At 52.8% G+C, this 16,170-nt stretch overlaps 1 gene segment (V, D, J or C); it reads left to right on the top strand.

Annotated features, from left to right (window-relative positions):
• The first annotated feature begins 97 nt into the window (after window positions 1–97).
• Window positions 98–559, top strand: LOC116149957 (immunoglobulin lambda variable 8-61-like). The segment is given in 2 exon segments: window positions 98–143; window positions 234–559. Coding segments are annotated over 2 exon segments (372 nt in total).
• Window positions 560–16,170: the final 15,611 nt, after the last annotated feature.

Below are 16,170 nucleotides of genomic sequence, written 5' to 3'. Positions count from 1 at the left end.
TTCTCCTCCCTGTGGGTCCAGGAGGCATGAAAAAGCCCGAGGACCCTACAGTGCAGCCCAGGAGGCTGAGGAGCCACGTCCCGGGAGCGTCCCCACCATGGCCTGGACGGTACTTCTGCTCGGGCTCCTCGCTCATGGCTCAGGTCAGGGGCCGGGACACTGGGAGTCTACAGCCAGGTGTCGGGTGATCCTGGTCTCCATAACCACCCCTGTCTCTCTCCTATCGCTTTTAGGTGTGGATTCTCAGACTGTGGTGACCCAGGAGCCATCCCTGTCAGTGTCTCCAGGAGGGACTGTCACACTCACCTGTGGCCTCAGCTCTGGGTCTGTCACTACCAGTAACTACCCTGGTTGGTACCAGCAGACGCCAGGCCAGGCTCCCCGAGCTCTTATCTACAACACAAACAGCCGCCACTCTGGGGTCCCCAGTCGCTTCTCCGGATCCATCTCTGGGAACAAAGCCGCCCTCACCATCACGGGGGCCCAGCCCGAGGACGAGGCCGAGTATTACTGTGCTCTGTACACGGGTAGTGGTAGTTACACTGACACTGTGATGTAACCTCAAGGGGAAGTGCTACCAAAACCTCCCCCTGAGCTCAGATGGCTCAGCCCTGAGGGGCAGGAGAGGAAGAGAGAAGGTGAAATGTCAGCACCGCATTGGTAGTGGGTGCTATGCCATCTCCTGTCCAGGCCACCTGCCAACTCCAGCCTCCCCCAAGCTGTGTCCACCTTTCCAGGGGGACGCCTCCAGGACTGGGCTTCTCTCTCCCTCTCTCCCTACAGTGCTGACGGGAGGGATTCAGCTACAAAATATATTAACTGACAGTGAGACTCAGAGGCCCCGCTCCTCGATCTGAGACTCGTCTTACACAAAGAGCAGTGACGACATGGCCTCACGCGCTAATTTGAACACGGACACCAACTCTTCTTTCACGTGGAGCTGAGGTGGAGCCTCAGCTGGCGTTTTGTTACAAGTGCAGCCCCCCTGCTGGAGCTCCTGAATCAGAAGTTTGTGTTGCTGTCACAGAACCTGAATTTCCCCTGGCTGTTCAGGAGTTCTGTAAACATTAGTGTCTGGGAGGCAAGCCTACTTGTATTATGACGCAAGTGTTCCTGGGGATTTCTACCTTAAAATCAGACAGGGTAACGCTGCCTGATCCAGTCCCTCCCTAATCACTCCTCAGAATCCCAGGAACACTCAGAAAGAGATGAAAAGCCATCAATGGGAACCATGCCTTGTTCTCAGACCACAGACAGAAGCAGAAGGGATTTCTCCACAGAAGTTCCCTAAGGATGCCGCTGCGATGGCGAGTTAAGCTGCTGGAAAGCATCCCAGGTGGACCGGCTTCCGGAAACCCGGGTCCCACCCCCTGGACTGACTCCCCGGGAGCCCGGCCTCCAGGTGCAGGGCTGGAGACTGCGGCACCGCATCACAGTCCCTCAGGCGTCCTCAAGGGCTGCAGGGGAGGAGGGGCAAATTGTCACATTTGGGTTGAGTTTTCCATCTCTCTACAGAAAATGATATCAGAAAACGATCACATGGAGGCAATTCCACATGTGAAGGAAAAGGACATTTACACAGATATGTTAGGGCTCTGTCCATAGATATGTAATAACTATTTTATATAGAGATTTATACATACACACATATTACAGGAAATCATAAAAATTATTATAAAAAGAGTCGGGTGTGTGCCAAGAAGAGGCATTTCATGAAAGCCACTGGCCCAGCTCTGAAACCCGGAGTCTCCCTCTGCCCACACCCTGGAGACTTTGTCTCCACTGCAGGGAGGGGACAGGACGTGGGGTGCCGGCTTCCCCACTGAGGGCACAGGAAGCCACCTGTGCCCAGCCTATGCTGGCAGACGCAGCCCTGAGGGGTGTTGTGCACTCAGTGGAGACAGATCAGTAGTCAGCACTTCTGGGCACAGTCCGAGCATCTGGCTTTACCAGGGCCAGTTGCACCGAGGTCAGCACCACGAGAACACGGCGTATGAAGACATAATCCATTATCTGTCGAAGCCACATTCGAGATAAGATGTGCACAATATTTAATATTGGACTTGGAGGGCTCCTGCTGTTTTTATTTAAAAATACATTACCCTTATCAAAATCACTGAACTAATTTACTTCTTTAAAACATTTAAATGCAGCTTACTTACTTATTTATTTTAAAAGTTTTTGGAAGGGAGAGGCAATTAGGTTTGTTTATTTATTAGTTTGTTTGTTTTCTGTTTGGGGGGAGGTAATTGGGTTTATCTATGCATTTCCTCTTGAAGGAGGCCCTGGGGAGTGACCCCAGGACCTTGTGTGTGCTAAGCCTGAGCTGTAGCACTTGAGCTATACCTGCCCCATGCACTTTATTTTATATCCACAATAATACTAACATTGAAGGTACAATCGCAGTGCAGTGATAGGTTGGCGTGTTCATGCACTGTGAGTACCGTCTGATGACGTGAGAAGTCCATCCTGTTTAACCCCACATTTGCCACTACATTTAGTGATGTTCTTTATCCCTATTTTTAGACCTTCTCCAAGACACACGTCCAGAATTCGATGCTTTGTGGGTGAATTTTATCAAACATTTCAGTAGGAAATAATAAATATTCTGCACACACTTTTAAAGAAAACAGAGGAATAAGCAATACTTCAAGATATATTTTATGAGGCCTGATTTTATAAACATACAAAATACTGTACAAAGTAAAAACCAATCCTTTCCCGAACCTAGATAAACATATACACAAAAGTACTTGCAAATTAAGTTCACCAATATAGTAAAAGTTGTCCACCCAGAAATTCAAGGATAATTTAGTATTTGAGAATCAGTCCATGGAAATCAGACTTTAAGGGGAAAACCACAATCGTCTCAATACACGCACTTGTGAAAATATGAACCACTGAAGTTGTTTCATGGCTCTGGGCTCCAGCCCAAGGACCAGGCTGTCACCACCCCTCAGTGCAGGAAAGCGGCCTCCATGCTCCACAGCTCGGGGGTCAAGGAAGGAAGAATCACAGGGCCAGGCTTTGGGACCTCAGGGGTCTTCCCCACAGTGTCAGCACCACGGAGAGGGCTCCTCCCCTCTATTTGCACAGGACACAGCTAGGCTCCAGGCCAGCCTGTCAGCAGGAGCCTTGACCTGACAACCAAGGACGTCTTCCCTGAATCCTTCCCAGGGATTCCTTCCCTGGATTCCATCTCCCCTGGTCCTGTCACACAGGCTGCATCTGCTTCCTTCCTCCTGGGGCCCCCGCCCTCCTGGCCTCTTGTTCACCTGTGTCACTTCTGCAGCTGCTGGGTAGGACTTTCATCCCCCTCACCTGATCCAAGCAATCTCCAGGGCACGCCCTTCATCCCCGCAGCTCTCAAGTGCTCAGCGCCTGCCTCTGTGCTATAAAGCCACCCACCGTCATCCTCTCTCAGACCCTGGGGTGCAGCCATGGTCCCTCTGGTCAGGACGGCGTCTCGACACTTCCCTGTCTGGCATCTCTGACCCACACAGTCAGCGTGTCCAGGTTCACCTGGGCCCAGCTGTGCTACAGGGAATTTAAAGTTTTAACTCATCCCCTGTTAAACATTTAGCATATTTGTCATTTTGCTCTTAAAGAAAATGCTGCAACAAGGCCCTTTGGCATAGTTCCTGCACATATGTGTTCTGTGCTTGGAGAAAAGGTTCCGAGAAGAGACAGTTTGGTCAAAAGACACAGAGAACTTTCCTTTCAAGTGTGAGGAAACATAGAAATACAGTGAAGATTACTCATCACAACCCTGTCGGAACACATGCAAGCCTCCCCCCAGAGCCTCCCCATCCCCAAGAGAAGACCTTTCTCCTCAGAGCAGAGGGCGCACACAGAGGAGGAGGTCTTGGGCCCCCAAGTAGGAGTCACACACAGGAGGGGTCCCTGTGCCCTGCTCACACAGATGGGCCTGAGAGGACAAGGGGACACGGGAGGGGCTCCTGGCCAGGCCCTAAGGTGGGGACATTGGACAGAGCAAGGGACAGGAACTGTCACTGAAGGATTCTGGTCACCAGGTCACAGCATGTGTATCTGGGCCTGAACAGCAGGGGGCGCTTGGGATCTGGGCCTGAGGGTCTTGGGGGAGGGGAACTGGGACCAACCCCTGGCCATGCTTCTTGCCTTCTGCTCAGCTGTGACACACGCCACCCACCTCTGGGACACACACAGACCCACCCCTGCCTACCACCTGCCCCTTCAGGCAGAGGGACCTGACCCCAGGCCAAGGGAGGGATCAGAGGGCTGATGGAGGTCATTTGCATGACTGGCCCCTCCCTCTGTCAGAGTATGAAGAAGGGGAGAGGCCTGGGGACACTCTGCTCATCTGTGGGGCCACAGAAGGCAGGGCCCAGTGACTATCACCACCATGGCCTGATCCCCTCTCCTCCTCACCCTGCTGGCTCAGTGCACAGGTGACTGGATGAGGGACAGGGGAAGGGGCCCTGGGAGGATGCCTGGGCCTTGCCTCCTCCTCTTGTGTCTGGGCCCCAGAAGCAGCATCTCTGTCTCTCCCACTTGCAGGGTCCTGGGCCCAGTCTGTGCTGACTCAGCCGCCCTCCATGTCTGGATCCCCGAGGCAGAGTGTCACCATCTCCTGCACTGGAAGCAGCAGCAACATCGGAGGTAATTATGTAAACTGGCACCAACAACTCCCAGGAACAGCCCCCAAACTCCTAATCTACGATAACAGCAACAGGGCCTCGGGGGTCCCCGAGCGCTTCTCTGGCTCCAAGTCTGGCAGCTCTGCCTCCCTGACCATCACTGGGCTCCAGGCTGAGGACGAGGCTGACTGTTACTGCTCATCCTGGGATGACAGCCTCAGTGGTCACACAGTGCTCCAGGCCCGTGGGGAAGTGAGACAGAAACCTGCTGTCCCCCAGCCATGGGGCTCCCTGGGCAGAGCTGCCTCTGCCAAGTCAGCTGCTTCCTTTGTTTGTTTGGCAAAGAAACAAACCCCAGTGAACTTACTCTAGTGAAAGTGTCCTCATCATTTCAAAATCTGCCTCCAAAGTCTGTCCTTGGTTTACACACATCATCTGATGTTCTCAGATGGAGTGAGATCCCTGGGTGCTGGGTCAGGCAGCCCTGGGGACAGAGGCACAGGGGCTGAGATAAGTGTCAGGGCTGCTGTCACACCGCACACTGACTGGGTATCTTTACTAACAGACACATGAGTTCTCATGGTCCTGCAAGCTGGACATCCAGGACCACGGTGATGGTAGTTTGGTCTCCCCCCAGGCATCTCTCTTGGTCTTGCAGACCGCTGTGTTCTCGCTGTGTCCTCACGTGTCCTTTCCTCCGTGTGTTCACCTGGCTGTGTCTTCTTCTTCTTAGAGAGACACCAGAACTGTTTCCTCGGGCCCCTCCCATATGACCTCATTTATCTGAATTTCCCCCTTCAATGCCTTATATCTAAAGCCAGTCACAATGGGTTCAGGCTTCAATATATGGTTTTGAGGAAACAGTTTATTGCATATCAGGGGATCCGGACAGAGCCCGGGACACAGAGTCTGCATGTGTTGGACTCAATCATCAACCGTCCAGACAACGAGAATCCTCACCATTTAATGACCACCAGTATGTCCCACAGAGTGTCTCTGGGCTCAGGACACTGTGTGTAAAATACAGGAAGTGTCCTCCTGCTCAGGGGCCTGACACTGTCTGAGGAAAAGAGAGGAGAGACACAGAACAGATTAGAAATGAAGGGTGTGTCACAGAGAGATGTGGGTGGTGTGGGGTGTGGGATGGAGACAGGAGCCTGACGGGCTGCAGGGAGTCCGCACAGTCTGGTTTGGGTGATGAGACCTGGGGGTTGCACAGTGGATGAAGGGGTAGAGTTGAGGGAGGTGGGACCAGGTTGGGGTGTGGGCGACACTGTGTGGGACTCTGAGTCCTGGAGTCGGGGAGGGGCAGGCGATGGCGGGAAGTGGGGCAGGTTCCCCTTGCCCTGGGGGAGGAAGGACCAAAGACCAGCATTGGGAAGGAGAGGCCCTGAGCTGGTCGTCAGGGCCGGGGTCAGGGGTGGTGAGCTCAGTCCATTGACAGAATATGTTGACAATTGGGTGTCACGGGGTTAGTTAAACTCAGCATCTCAGGAGGTGGGCCAGCTCCTGACTCACCAGGAGTCCCGAGAAGGCCTGTCTCTAGGTCACTCTACTCCACATTTGAGGACAACATCCCCTGTGCCTGGTCACTTTCAAATGTTCAAGGAAGCAAAGTTGGGGGATGAGCTCTGGCCCCTCGACCTTGATGCTGCCTCCGGGGTAGAAACCTGCACTTGGCAGAAGCAGAGAAACCACCATTTCTACCCCATTAGTGAATCTGAGCCTCAGACAGTGGGCTCTGTAGATGCTCCTGGAGACTTTGTTTCTGCAGCAGGGACTGATCACACTAACTTGGTTCCACCAGTCATTGTCTTGATGAGGAAAAAGGCCACCAGGATGGGACAGGCTGACATGGCAGAGACTCGGCTCCAGACTGGATCCCAGGCCTCAGGGCAGGGGGTCCTCTGTACCCTCCACGTGCTCCCCTCAGTCCCTGTGTGGCTGGAAGGCTGTGCTGTGAGCAGGCATTAGGACGGGCTCCTTAAGTCCCAGGACAAACAAAATCTAGTGGGAAAATCAAAGGAATTCTGCTAGAAATCAATTTGGGACAGATTGCAGGAAAAAAGACAAAACCACAGCGCAGGAGGAAGGAGGGACGGACTTAGGCATGCTTACACAGGATTAAAAAGCAGAAGGTGAGATGACCCAGCTGCCCCAGTGAAGACGCTTTCTGGGATCACTGGGCAGAGTCGGGGCTGGGTGAGAAGGTGTCTGAGCCCAGCCCTGGCCGTGAGGGACAACCGGATACTGGGTTCCTGACCAGGACAACTGGCAGATACTCCGGGTCTTGCTCACCTGGCGGGCAGTGTTCTCACTGAGGGTGACCTTCTGCACCTGGGCCCCTGGGGCACGTGTGCTCCCAGCTCTGACCACACACTTGCCTCGGGAAGTCATTGCCCAGGTTATGTCCAGGCAGGACAGACAATCTCATGTCAGGAACAAATTTGCAAATAAAAATCACCTGCGATGCTCCTGGAACATGGTATAGGGACAGCTGGGGAGGGGACGGTCGGAATTCCAACAATTGGACTCAGCAAGGCAAGCTCTGGGGCATTCCTGTCAGGGTCCTGTTCCCTGTCCCAATCTGTCACTCACTGCACAGGACTTTCCTTTAGGGCCAAAGAGGAAGACGGGAAGGGTGAGCCTCTGCCCTCCTTTGTTCTTATGCTCTGTGCACGGGGGGGTTGGTCACCCCACTTTCTACCCCTTGTAACCCCCACCTCTCCTCCAGGATGTGAGTCAGACTGTGTTGACTCAGCTGCCCGCAGTGTCTGGGTCTCTGTTAATTATATATCTAACACATAAAATTTTATATATTTATTAACAATGTGTAGTAAATTAAATTTATATATTTAATAAAATAATATGTTATATATCAACATAAAATTACATGCATTGATTATATCTATAATATTTTAAAATTAACATATTTACTAAAATATGCTGTATATCAAATATATAAATTTAATATAACATTGTATTTTATATAAGCATATATAAGATACTGTGTATAATAGTTTATATTATTAGGTAAAATACTTATCATATAATAGACAGATATAGATATATTTTCTATTATCTTATATGTTACATATTCCACATTCTCTATTACATGTTAATAACTGCACTTCCTGTTTATATTAATAACTGCTTGTCATGGGGGCTCCCATTCTTTCTGCCACCTTCTATCCCGAATTACAGGGTCCTGGGTCAGACTGCACTACACCTGCCACCATGTCCCGAGTCTGCATCTCTCTTTGTGTGTGTGTGGTGAGGGCGGTATGTGTGTTTGTCTCAGAAATGAGTGAGCAGACATTTCTCTAGAACTAAATCCAAGTTGGAAGGCATCAGGTTAGCACCCCACCAAACACACAAAGAGCTCTTTCTAATTCTTAAAATACAAGGCACAGAGTCCAATCTACTTTACTGGTTCTCGAAAACATAGGAAAATCTGCCCAACAGGACCCACATTAAATTTGAAAATTATGGGTCAAGATAATTTTTGCACAAAGATGGAAAAGTTCCTCAAAGTCCGAGTAGAATCCAGCTGATATCAAGAAAGACTCACTGGGATCCCAGAGAGAACTTGGGCTGAGGCCAGGGTCTCTGGGGAGTCCCTGCGAGGGAGAGAACATGGACTGTGGCTGGAGAGCAGATGTGAAGAGGTCTTAAAACACGGGTCAGATGCCACTTTGAGGAAGAGAGACGCGGAGGTTTCAACGCGGATTCCTGACCCACTGCAGGAGAAGAAGATGCCGTCCCTGGACACCACGCCGGGGAGCTCACTGGAGCTCTAGGCGGCGGGGGCAGAGGCATCAGCCTGGTCTTTCACATCCAAGGAGCCCAGCCCAGAGAAAGCTTTTACCCATCCGGCAGCATCACCCAGAGCCACCAGGGGGAGCTGTTCTCTGCTCCTTCCCTCACTGTGCTAGGCTCCTAGCCCTGGGGTCCTCTGCCACATGCAATCTGCAAACCCTCAAGTCAGCGCTGGCTCCTCATTGCAACCCAGACCTCCCCCCCAGGAAAGCACTGAGATCCACCCTGGTGCCTTGAGGAAACTCCAGACAATTTAGAAAGTTGGCTCAGGGCTCCCTCCAGAAGTCAGGAATCCCTGCTGGCAACTGTAGAGAATTCCAGTTTTGTTGTATTAGAAAGTGCAAGCTGTCATAATTTCATGCTGACATTGCCACCTTTTCTTCTGAAACCTCGTTAAAGTGAAGAGACTCCATATAATAGATAATTCTTCAAAAAATGCAGGTTGTCACCCCCAGCCTGGCTCTGCAGCTCTACGTGTCCCCTCTCCAGTCCTGGTCCCCCCTCTGCTGCTCCTGGGAATGGGTTGGGAACTGAGTCAGGTGAGACCCCGGTCCCCTCTCACCCCAGACACGGGCTCTGTGACTTCCCAGTGGACTCCCTGCTGGAGGAGGAGGGACAGCTCAGCTCCTCCGAAGAAGACAAGCAGGGATGTCACAGAGGAAGGGAGACCTGTTCCAGGGATGGGGGTAGCTGTTGGGGTGACTACACTTGTGGGCCCAGGAAGAGAGGACCCCACCATCTCTTCTTTCAGCCCTCAGACTCTGCAGGGAAGAGATTTATGACTGAGGTAACCGGCGGCGGGAGCACACTCGTTGAGAGGCATCACCCCCATCACTCAGTGCCTCATCACTGTGCCTTCCTGGGTCAGGATGACATCCCTGCATCTGCTCCCTCCAGACCTCCCCCAGGGGACATAAGGTGAAACTGGGCAGGGAGAGGGAGGAGGCTGATTTGCATGAAACCCCTTGTCCTCCCAGTGGGTCCGGGAGTCATGAAAAGGCCCAAGGACCCCACAGTGCAGCCCAGGAAGTTGAGAAGTGAGAGCATCCCGGGAGCGTCCCCACCATGGCCTGGACGGTGTTTCTGCTCGGGCTCCTCGCTCATGGCTCAGGTCGGGGGCTGGGACTCTGTGTCCTAGGGGGATGTCTATACCCAGGTGTCGGGAGGACCCTGGTCTGCATAACCACGTTTGTCTCTCGCTTGTCGCTTTCAGGGGTGGTTTCTCAGACTGTGGTGACCCAGGAGCCGTCCCTGTCAGTGTCTCCAGGAGGGACGGTCACACTCACCTGCGGCCTCAGTTCTGGGTCTGTCAGTTCCAGTAATTACCCTGGTTGGATCCAGCAGACACCAGGCCAGGTGCCCCGCACTCTTATCTACAGCACAAGCAGCCGCCCCTCTGGGATCCCCAGTCGCTTCGCTGGAACCATCTCTGGAAACAAAGCCACCCTCACCATCACGGGGGCCCAGCCTGAGGATGAGGCCGACTATTACTGTGCTCTGTACCCTGGTAGTTACCCTGACACAGTGATGTAACCTCATGGGGAAGTGCTAACAAAACCTCCCCTGGAGCTTAATGGGCTCCGCCCTGAGGGGCAGGAGAGGAAGAGAGAGGGTAAAATGTCAGTCCCACAGTGGGAGTTTACATCGTGCCCCCATCTCCTGCCCAGGGGTTCCAGGCCTAGTGACCCCTCTACCCTCTCCTAGAGTGTACCCATCGCTCCTAGGGCTCTCCCTTCCCCCCAATATGACGGTGACCAGGCTCAGCTCCAAATTCTGTCCAGCAGTCGTGAGACTCAGAAATCCAGCACCATCAAGACGACCTTCCCTGTTGACCTTGCTGATCTCAGGCTGGACAATAAATCTCCATGCACTGCGCCCTCAGCAGGGCTCCCAGCAGAGCTGGGCAGGGACCTGGGGTCCCATCCACCCTCTGAGAAGTGTGTGTCAGGCCTTGTAGCCCCTTGGGGAGTGTCTGCGGGTCCAGGATGAGGAGCCTCCATCCCATTAGAACATCCAACCTGAGCGAGGCGGGCCATCAGTGCGGTCAGCTGTACAGTTCTGCACCCAGTTTTCTGGCAGCCCAAGGGGAGCTGGGCTATCTTCCCATCCCTCAGTGTGAGACTGAACAAGGGAGACAAGGCAGTCTAGTCTGCACTTCTGTCCCCTGCTGGGGACTTTGGGGCCAGAGAGGACTGAGCCCTGACCCTGCATGGGTTAACAGGACTGAGCCTGGTTTGGGGCAAGGATGGACACTGCGGTGCCCCTCCCTCTCTGGTGGCCCTGAGGCCATGGAGCCCAGGGGGCCCAGCACCAGCCCACTGCAGCAAAACAGCCCCTCTCAGCCCGGCTTCCCTCCCTGGGGTCAGCAGGTGCAGCAGGGTGCTGGTCCCCACGCCCCCAGGATGCGAACTAGTTGGTGACGTAGCTGCCCCACGGTCCCTAGGATGGAGTCAGCAGCAAAGAGCAGTGGGGTCAGGGCCCCCCTTTGCTGGGACAGTGGCAGTGAACACACCCCTGACCTTCTGCTGCAGGATGATCCCTGACCAATGATGACTAAAAGGGACTCAGTTTCTTGATGTCACCTCCCCAAAGTCAAGATTCCAGTAAAAATGTCACTTGTCATATCAACAACTGTGAAAATAAATTTCCATGTGAAAACAGAGTCCGTTGGCACCAATACTGAGATGACTCAATGATGACATATGTTTACGAAACAACATCAGACCCCCGGATGAGCAGGTACAGACACTGGGAACAAACGGAGCCCGAGGTGAACCGAGGTAGAAATAGAACCAGGAGAATAAAGTGGATGGGAAAACAGCTCTGAAATACAACAGAGGAAAATAAAAAAGAAACCTATCAGGGACTCAAAGACATGTATTGCGCATTATTATTTTATTTCCTTGTTTGATTATTGAGTGATTGATGATTACTAGGAAGGAAAAAAGGGCTGCCATCCCTTCTGCATCATTTCCAGCACCGTGAACATTCCGCTAGCGTCGCCAGGGGGCGCTGTGCGTCCGCTCAGAACCCGCCAAGCCTGACCCACGTAGGCTCCCAGTGACAGGGCCCTGCATCCTGGCTCACTGGCCAGAGCTGGATGTGGGAGCAGGTGCTTCCTCTCAGGGGACAAAGTCCGAGCTCCGACCTCCGCAGGCACTGCCTGTGTATGGAGCTGCCACCTGGGGCGAGGACCCAGTAGTGAATGGTGTGTGGGCTTCTGTCCCCATTGGGCCCCAACCCCCTTCCCCAGGAGCAGGGGGGAGGGGCTCCCGGGGCCAGCCCCGCCCCCTCCTGCTCCTCTCAGCCTCCCCGGCTTCTCCTCTGTCTTTTCAATGAGCTCCCCCTGCTCCCCTGTCCTCTGAATCATGTCTTTCCTCCCAAACCCAGGCTCCCCCTCTTCCTACAATGCTCCACCCTGTGACCTCCCGGTCATTCCTAAGGTCACTGTCAGAAGCTGGTGACCTGTTGCCAGATCTTCCAGGAACCGGACACTCACTCTCTCTTCCTCCACCTTGAACCTCTCAGATCCCTTCCTACCATAGAGGCCTCATGTCTCTGGACAGTCAGATTTTACACCTGCTAAATCCTCCGTGCTCCCTCCCTGGGTCACCCCATTTCCCAGGGGATCCAGTGAGTCCCTCTAGAAGCTAATGGATCTCCCCAGACACCCCCCACTCATACTCTTGGCCCATCAGGTGAGGAGTCTCGTGGGAAGTGAACCCCAGCTTTCTAAGGACCTGGGAAGGAAGGTCCCAGCTGAACTGTCTGTCTTCACCTCTTGTACCATTGATTTTATGCAGTGAGCACAGGAGACACTGGGGGCTCTCAGCCAGACACATCTCACCAGAAGCCTGTCCCAGGCCTCTTCTCAGGGTCCCTGGGGACCAGGTGGTATCCTCTCAGGGACCCTGACATGCCTCAGGCCAGTCCAGCTGGGCCACCCTAACAAGACATGACACTAGATATGAGGGACACCTAGGGCCCCGGGACTTGCTGGGCTGGCCCCAGGATGGGAGATATTTTGCTTGAAGGGTCCTTGGTCCTGGGATGAGGGGATAAGAGAGCCGGGCAATGGCAGCCTCTGCAGAGCTCGGGTGCATCTGTACCATGGCCTGGACTCTGTTCCAGCTCCTGCCCCTCCACCTCCAGAGCACAGGTCCGGACGAACTCAGCATCCTGACTCCCAGCTCCCCACCCCCCTGCCCCACCCTTAGGGAGCATCCCCCCTTGGCCTTCCTTGGGACATAACAGGTGTCTGTGTTTCCAGGCTCCCTCTCCCAGCCTGAGCTGACACAGCCGCCCTCTGCATCTGCCACCCTGTGAGCCTCGGCTAAGCTCACCTGCACCCTGAGCAGTGGCTACAGCGGCTATAGTGTGGACTGGTACCAGCAGGTCCCAGGGAATGGCCCCCAGTTCCTGATGCGAGTTGGCACCAGTGGTGATGAATCCAAGTGGGTGGGGTCTCTGATCGCTTCTCAGGCTCAGGTTCTGGTTTGGACTGATACCTGACCATCCAGAACTTCCAGGAGGAAGACGAGGCTGAATACATCTGTGGGGCAAACCATGGCAGTGGGAGCAGCTTTGTGTAACCCACAGTGACACGGGCAGAGAAATGACACAAAAATCCTGCTGACAGCCCAGCCCCAACCATCCCATCACCCGACCCACAGTTCAGGGGTGCCTGCTGATCTCCTCTGAAAGTTTCCACCTTCCAAGGGATTTTCAAAACTCAGCCCCTGTCAGTGAGGATGGTCTGTGCACAACCTGCCTGGTCTCGGGCCACAGCGAATGTTCTCCTCGTTTGGAAAATTCTCCAGTGTCCCTAGTATCCTTCCCTTTGGCAGTCAGTACGACATTGAGTTTGCTGCCTACCAGGGAAATTAACACACAGATTAATTCATGTGACTGCGGTTGGATCGACTGCTTGAATCCACAGGAATTTGGAATGTGGAGCATGGGCGTGTCCTAAAGTGAGACTCTGGTATGCTGGTGCTTGGCTGTGTGCTAACGTCATGGGTGAGGGGGTAGGAGGAGGGTGAGAGGAGGGGAGATTGAAGGAGGGAAGTCATCCTGATGAGGGCTGATGGGGATGAAGTTCGGGGAGGCCCCTTAGTCTATTATCATGGATTTCTGTAACGTCAATGATTTCCATGAAGACAGACGTGTGAATAAGAAAACCTCCACCCCTGTGTGCTGTGATGTGTGTCTGCCCTGGGTTAACAGATCACCAAAGTTGCCTAAATGTGTTTCCACCTTGATCTCAAGTTGAAGCCCATGATCTCCCAGCAGACAGAGGGGGCTGGTGTGATGCTGGGAAAGGGCAAGAGCCCAGGTGTCACTGACAGAGGAGGGAGGGAGGAGGCCCAGAGCTAGGGGAGGGGCTGTGGGTGGGTGTGGAGGGTGTGGGGCCAGATCAGGAAGGAAGCTTGTGGGGCTGAGGGGTTGGGATTTCATGCAAACAGCAGCGAGGAGTCATTGAGTGCTTTAATGCAGAGTTGTCTTGAGCTGAAGGAGGATTTTTTTGTTGTCAGAGGAGAAGCAGGTGGTCCTGGTTACCGGACACTTACTGAGACGCCTGTGAGTTCAGATGATCATGGAGCTTTTGCACAATTGAAGCAAATTTGGACATAGGATATGGTGAAGACCTGATGGCTTCTACATTCAACAGGCACACATGGCCTTTCTACTGAACTGAAACAATGAGCAAGAGGACCCAGGTGTGGTCATTTTTGTTTATAATACAGAAAAATTGTAGGAACTCTAAGACAGGGTCCTCACAAGAAATATTAGACATAACTGTGAAAAAAAAACTCCATATTAAGAACACAATCCTCACACATGACAAATATATTACAAGTAGCTGTGATATATCAATATAATGGAATACTACTCAGCCATGGAAAAGAATGAAATGCCAACTTGCAGCAACTTGGGTGGACCTAAAGATCATCATTCTAACTGAAGCAAGCCAGAAAGAGAAAGATACCATATTACTCATATGTGGAATCTAAAGAAAAGAAAAGGAAGACACTAATGAATTTAATTATGAAACAGAGACTCACAGGCAGAGAAAACAAACTTATGGTTTCCAGGGGGAAATAGGGTAGGAACGAAAAAACTGGGATTTTGAGATTTGCAAACATTAACTACTGTCTATAAAATAGATAAACAAGTTTTTTTGTGTAGAGCATAGGGAACTAGATTCAATATCTTAAAGTAACCTATAGTGAAAAAGAATATGAAACAAATACACTTATGTGTGTATGACTGAAACATTATGCTGTACACCCAACACTGACACATTGTAAACTGATTATTCTTCAACAAAAAGGAAAGAAATATATGACATGTGAACCACTAAGTGATATGCCTGCCGAACAATATCATTTCCACAAATCATGCTACACTCCATCAAAATTCTGAAAGCATTTCCTGAGTTTTGAAATGTCTGCTGAGTTTCCAGGTTTCAAAGATGACTTTTTGCTTCTTCATGGAAAATCCAAATCTAAACTCTTTCCTCCAATAGCCTACATGTCCTTCAAATGAGGTCACTGTCCCCTTGTCACTGGTGCACACGTGGACCAGTTAGCTTTTCTAGACTGTACTCTGGGAGGGAGCTGTACCCTTTAATGGTTCCATATGCACAACTTTGCAGCTTCCATGGACCAGGACTCCATTTGGAAATGAAAACATTTTATAGGCTGTGACTCAGCATAAAAGAATCACAGATTCTGGAAAGCAGACCATGGACAGGTGAATGGAGACAGGGACCAGGTGAGCTACCCAATCAGCTTGGCTCTCAGGAGTCTGGTCCTCAGTGAGTTTGTGCCCCGTGACCAGCAGGGGGTGCTGTGGGGCTGCCCTGTGGTCTGTGCACAGCTGCTAAGGGAGGACCACTCGCTCCCAGGAGCTGGGCCTGGGGGAGGAGCTTGTGCTCCTGATGGGGACTCAGCAACGTGTCCTCTCTGGCTGGCAGAGTCCCCTGGGCAGGGACCACTTCGTCTCAGCCAGTGCCTCCTCCTAGGGTCTCCCAAGGAGGAGACCACCCTCCATCCACTCCGAGTCTGGGCTGTGAGCTGAACTCCAGCATCGGGACTGAGGGAGGGGCTGGGCTGTCTCTAGGAGGACACTCATTTGCATGGGCCACCCCTCCACTGGCAGGGACTGGCAAGAAAAGGAGGCCCAGGACAGCCCAGCCCCAGCGTGGGGACCAGGGGGCTGTGAGCACCATGGCCTGGACTCCTCTCCTGCTCCTGCTCCTCTCTCACTGCACAGGTAGGGACGGGCCTTGGGGACTGGGTCTCAGGTCCCTGCCTGCAGCAGCCCCTGTGGCTCAGACTCTGGGAATGCTTCCTACAGGTCCTGCCCCATCTACCCTTTGTGTCTGTGTTTGCAGGGTCCCTCTCCCAGCATGTGGTGACTCAGCCGCCCTCCCTTTCTGCATCTCCGGGATCATCAGCCAGACTCACCTGCACCCTGAGCAGTGGGAACAGTGTTGGCAGCTACTACATAAGTTGGTACCAGCAGAAGGCAGGGAGCCCTCCCCGGTACCTCCTGTACTACTACTCAGACTCCAGTAAGCACCAGGGCTCCGGGGTCCCGAGCCGCTTCTCTGGGTCCAAAGATGCCTCGGCCAATGCAGGGCTTCTGCTCATCTCTGGGCTGCAGCCCAAGGACGAGGCTGACTATTACTGTGCTGCATACAAGAGTGGCTCATACACTTCACACG

This window comes from Camelus dromedarius, chromosome 31 (genome assembly GCF_036321535.1).
Source record: "Camelus dromedarius isolate mCamDro1 chromosome 31, mCamDro1.pat, whole genome shotgun sequence".
Classification (NCBI taxonomy): Eukaryota; Metazoa; Chordata; class Mammalia; order Artiodactyla; family Camelidae; genus Camelus; species Camelus dromedarius.
Note: the sequence above shows the minus strand (reverse complement) of the source record. Positions and strands in the feature narration are given on the sequence as shown.